The sequence below is a fragment of the Pieris brassicae genome, chromosome Z (assembly GCF_905147105.1).
Source record: "Pieris brassicae chromosome Z, ilPieBrab1.1, whole genome shotgun sequence".
Taxonomy (NCBI): Eukaryota; Metazoa; Arthropoda; class Insecta; order Lepidoptera; family Pieridae; genus Pieris; species Pieris brassicae.
The window spans coordinates 4,684,772-4,690,740 of NC_059680.1; the positions used below are offsets into that span (position 1 = coordinate 4,684,772).

Consider the following 5,969-nt stretch of genomic DNA (forward strand, 5'->3'; position numbering starts at 1 on the left):
TGATTCTTTATATTCCAGCTGAGGGAACAGTTAAAGTTTTATAAAAGATCAGTAGTTTTTATCCACGCTTTTCGGAGCGAACATGTATAATAACATAGGTGATGGTGACCGGTTTTGAAGTTAGTTTAATTATAATAAATTACTTTTTTATTCGATTAACTATTAACTAAGAGATATTCTTAAAACACTCGATACGTACAAAACCAAGGGAGGTGGTCCGTAAAATTTCCCTTACGCTAATTAAATTAAATTCTCAAAGGTACTATTTTAATTAAATCCAACATTAGGGAAGCTATTTGATTTCTATAACAGGATAAACAGAAAATACTAATAACATGGCGAACAAAATTTTATATATTCCTTTAAATAGCAACTCTTTTGACGTTGCATGGTAAATAAATAAAAAAATATCTTTCCTACCTTTATCAATAAGTAAAAAACCATATGGAATTTTTAATATGAACCAAGCCCGGGACTTCATCCATGTAAAATATGGTTTTATTACTTTAAAAAATCTAGATACAGTAGACGTTTTGTAGTTGGATTTACCGGTAATTTTTAGAACAATGAATTTGTTTGCCAACACAATAATTGGTGTATTTAAGAGGAGTTGGGCATTCTTTATTAAAAATAAAATATAGATTTGTGTGTTATTTGTTGAGTTACTATACTTCTATTGATCATTCAATGTTGATGTTAGTTTGTATTATTTTATCTTATTTTTATTTAGTTATAAAATATAATTGTTAATGGTCGGTGTAAAAAAACAAATTATATATAAGTGTTACCATATGAAAAAAACATTGTAGCAAAACGTATGTAATGATTCTATAACCATCAATTATCAGTTACTCGTAAATCATGTTTCAATGAACTCCTGATCTGATCTCTCAACTCTGATCCTGATTCGAGATTTCAACGAAGGCTGAATCTGCGAAGATGAAGCGAAGTAACTCAATCTGGGTAATTGATTTCGACCATATAAGAAATTAGGTATGCATTCCCGTAGTATTTAGCAAAATAACGTAACATACAATTGATTGTACGACGAACCCTGTACTTCGTAAGGATATTGAGAAAACAAATAGAGTTTCCTCAGCTGACAATTTTATGAGTACCTATCTAATTTGAACACTTATTGTTAATTTTTTTACTACACTTATTGTATATTATATTTAGATTTTGATCAGATTAGAAAGTGGTAATATCGCTTTGATTTCATAACGATGACATGCGTAGTTCAAAGGGCTTAGCACTATTATCGGTTCTCGTTATCGTATGGTTGTAAGATATGTTTATATTTAGATTCATTTCTGTTCCGTTCTAACAAATTCTTTATAATATTATAGTAACAATCGTTATTCACAATACTAGTTTTTTAACAATACTATGTTTTCGCTACAGCAGAATTAGAATTTGTTAAAATTTACAAGGAGATATAATATTAAAAACTTACACTGAACTTCACAAAATATATAAACGAAGACAAAAAAAATTAAATACACACAAGTAGCTCTACAAGCTTTTTTTAGGTCTGGGTCTTTGATTTCTGTATATGTTTAAAAATCATTTGTCCATATAATAGGCAAGTAGGTGATCAGCCTCATGTGCTTAATACAGGCCGTCGAAATTTTGGGTATAAAGCCCGTTTCCACACGTTTTCCTTGACCGTTCAAGCGAAGGTCACATGACCACATTGACAGAAAGTTCATTGGTGCACTGCCGGGGATCGAACCTACAACCTCAGAGATGAGAGTCGCACACTTTAGCCACTAGGCCTAAAAACCTAAACACAGGCTCTGTATTGATTCAAAGTTAATTCAAAAATATGTAAACATTATAGTAGGTACCTAATAGCGGTAAGATTTTACTGATATTTGAAGCCTTAAGTTGTTGTATATATTATTTTGACTATATTCGGACACAATGCATTGCGCATTTACCGCGGCGCGACTGCTTAGTGCCGTAGGGTTATGTTGAACTCGCGATTATGCATACCCACTAAAACCCCCAAGGCACCAATCGACTTATGCGTTGAAGCCACTAGGTCAATACCACAATCTGAAATTATTAAATACATGTGTACAATGTAGATAAAAAAGACATACGTTGTAAAGTTTTGATATTATGCTAAAAACGTTGGTCCAAACAACAAAATTACAATATCAACGACAAGTTTAACAAAATATTTATTTTGTTAAATTTTGTAAAAATATTTGTACAGACAGTTTATTTTTAAAACACCGGCTGTCCCTTGTCAACACATCAATTAAAGCTACATGTAATTTTTATATTAAAAAATAGAAAAATCTGTGGTCAAAAAGTCAAACAATATAACGGCGAACGTCGGTGGAATTGCGCTGGAATCATTTATTAGTGGGGGGAAACATAGGGAGCGAGATAGGAGGCAAAAGGTGCTGTGGTGGTATATAAAATATATGAGCCGTGTTCGTAGGTAAATCCACCCAATATCACTTGCTTCCAAACTCAATGTATGGAGTGTTATTGGTGTATTATTCCATTTCAACATGATCGCTATTAATACATAACCTTTAGTCGTATATAAACCAATATATGTATGCCTATATATTTTATTTTGTCTCACAACGACTGTTAAAACAGCTACTTAAGCAAATTAGTCAAGACTTCGACAAGTCTTACATAAAAAAGTATTATGCTTAATAAGGTATACTGCTCCGTATTTCCACATATTATGGTTACTTTGTTTGGAGTTACTCGGAATTTATATACCATTGAAGGTTGTTTATATTTATTAACCTACTATGAGATGGTATCAATGGAAAACCAATCACCTATTAGTTGATACTACGTCAGAATTTAATAAATTCAGTTGTTGCACCTATAATATTGCTTATTATAGGTGCATATTATTAATATATTATAATATATATATCTGCAGTTATTGTTTTTTATATTGACGCCCAGAAGTATACTTGTGTTAACTTTATGAATAACTAATATTTGATTGTACTAAAATCAAACTATTTTGATATGTTCGCTTCATATAAAACATTAACGGCAAAAAATATTCGAATATAGGTACGTTACTCGAAAGGTTCTGCGAATCCTATTTTCATAATAAATTTTTAATGATATTGCTGAGAAAGGGTGCAATAGGAAGTTTGACTCACCTATACTTACATGTTGCATAAGATTTAAATTGTTTACGTCGTTAAAAAATAAACTTCTGAACTGAGATGCTACGGATAACGAGATGCGATGATAATATTTTTCGTGGTATGCTTGGATAATTGGTATATACACTTTTGATAGTGGATTTTTCTCACTGTTCGTTTAATGTCAATATTTTATTAAACAATTTAGTAATAGTAATTGAACAATGTAAACATATTTCATTAGTTATCTTCTATTGTTTTAGAAATTATACAATAGTTACATCACCTTTATATGATGTCATAGGCATAACCAAATTTAGATAGTAGTATTAATCGAGACCTACGGACGTACAGTACTAAAATGAGGCTTATACTAGTGTTTGCAATCCTTCTAATTTACCACAATCATTGCGTTAATTCATATGCTATATTCGACGTAATTAGTGACAAAATGAATCAATTTTCCCATTCAATAAAAGTAGCGTTTAAATCATTTCGCGTGAAAATGAAAGATTTATTTTTCCCCGACATGATTAATACAAAGGAAACCGAATTGCCCCTAACTAATTACAGAAAGTCCAGGACCAGCAAGGCGTTCAGTGATTTCGTCGACGAAATGGCGGCAGAAAGTGAGACAGAATCACCTGAATATTTAACTTTGAAATCTGATCCAACTGCTTTAATGTCAACCCCACAGCTGGCGACACTTCACGGAAAGCGCATTGAATCACACATTGTTTTAACGAAGGATGGCTATTTTCTAACTTTGCATCGCTTAATTTCGCCCTGTCGAAGAGATGGAGACAAAAGTTATTGTAACAATGAAACGGTCTTGCTTCACCACGGTTTATTGGGTAGCTCAGCTGATTGGATTTTACTAGGTTCAGATGATTCTCTACCGTATATACTGTCTAACCTTGGATACGATGTTTGGATGGCCAACGCTAGAGGGAATTATTACTCACGCGGGCACACGTCCAAACAAGTAGATAGTACAGACTTCTGGAAATTTTCATGGCACGAAATGGGGTATTATGATTTACCAGCTGTTATAGAATATATGAAAACTGTTAAGAACACGAGTAGCAAAATCAATTATGTTGGATATTCTATGGGCGCATCGGCATTTTTAGTATTACTGTCTTCGTTGCCACAATACAGTAGCAGTTTTAAACTAGCAATATTTTTAGCCCCACTAGCGTTTTTGTCAAATACAGAGGGACCTCTTCGAATACTTCGAGCGATGGCCTTCAATCCACCTTTGCATTTATTAAAACTACTCGGAAATGGCGAATTCATTCCAAAGAGGAAAGTTCCATACTGGATTTCTAGTAAATATTGTCACGGTCCTGAACTGTTCTGTTGCAATCCATTATTTTTCTTCGCAGGAGCGATACCAAGTGACACGGAATATCTAGATAGAAGTTTTTTAGCGAGATTGATGTATCATGTACCTGCAGGTGGTTCAACTAACACAGTACTACATTATGCGCAGTTGATAAAAACCGGTAAATTTCACAAATTTAATTATGAAACTGAAGAGTATCCTTTAAGTCAGATTTCAGTGCCTATCGCATTAATATCCTCAACCGATGATACGCTAGCAACAGTGGCAGATGTTTTAAGACTGTATTTCAGCATACAGAAACCTATAGATCACTATGTGATCCATGACAGGAATTTAAATCATACAGATTTTATATGGGGACACAATGCAGCAGAGTTAGTATTCGGCAAAGTGGTAGACTTTTTAACAACAGGTTTATATTTTAACACAACACGAATCAATGAAGTGTGATATTTTTAAGTGCTATTTACTTAAAATAAATAATACAAAATAATTGATAATTTTTTCTTTTAATATTCTATTAATGTCAATATTTTAAATCCCATATCACGTGTCACATTTTTTATAGTTTATATACTCCATAGATGATTTTCATTCAAGTAGAAATATTTTAGGAAAGCTTGTAAAAAGGCTTTTGTATATTAATTACAGCCTAGAGACACACATTCATACCAGTAAGCAAGCTAAACTATTTAACCATAACCCAACTTTAATTGAAGATCAGATTAATACAGGAAACATCTTCATTTTTATTAGTAATCTCGAAAGATGAGAAAACTTTTAGATGCGTATGTTTCAGGCCAACTAGCGCGGATAATTTCCTATCAAAGCTCTTAGGATAAATCCGATCTCAAAGTTGACGTTATCAAGTAATTTAATATGATAAAAATGAACGGAATAAATCAGAGGCTGGTAATATAAGCTATGAACTGTTGGAGTGAACTGAACGTTTCTTTGTGCATTTCCATCGGGAAAAATATATTGTTATTACGCGCTCATGTTGTAAATTGGAAGTTTAAAATGATTTTCTAAATAGAAATATATTATATATTTTCTGAAATTAATAAACAAGCCAATGCTTCGTTTGTAGTAACAGCTGGTTGAACGTATGATTCGGGACTGAGAAGGAATCTTGAGGAAAAGTTTTATTTTTTGTTTCCTATCATCATAACATTTTTTCAGTGTATCCTTTGATTGCTGCTTTCCTTAGTAGGCTCTTTTGAAAAACACCTTAAAAAACATTCAGTGCGTGGCAGGAATTCCCTGATAAAACGCTCAAATGACGTCCAGGTGATACGGATGGTATTTCGTATTCTACCTTGACGTCCGACGATGAAACTCAGCCGCAGGTCATTAGTCCGAACTGTGAAGTACCTAATACTATTTTAATATTTTTAATGATGTGTGCTAGGCACAGAAAGACACATCTGTAAATAATATACTTACCTATAAATAAAATGTGTGCGTGTACTAGTGTTACACAC

The 5,969-nt window shown here is 32.7% G+C and overlaps 1 protein-coding gene across 1 annotated transcript; it reads left to right on the top strand.

The window, feature by feature from the left end:
- Positions 1-3,486: 3,486 nt before the first annotated feature.
- Positions 3,487-4,935, top strand: LOC123718770 (lipase 3-like). Its single transcript, XM_045675549.1, has one exon. The coding sequence runs from the start codon at positions 3,499-3,501 to the stop codon at positions 4,933-4,935; it is 1,437 nt and encodes a 478-aa protein (XP_045531505.1). The 5' UTR covers positions 3,487-3,498.
- Positions 4,936-5,969: the final 1,034 nt, after the last annotated feature.

Excerpts from the sequence above, each read along its gene's own strand:
- LOC123718770 (XM_045675549.1), top strand. The coding sequence starts at position 3,499 with ATGAGGCTTATACTAGTGTTTGCAATCCTTCTAATTTACCACAATCAT.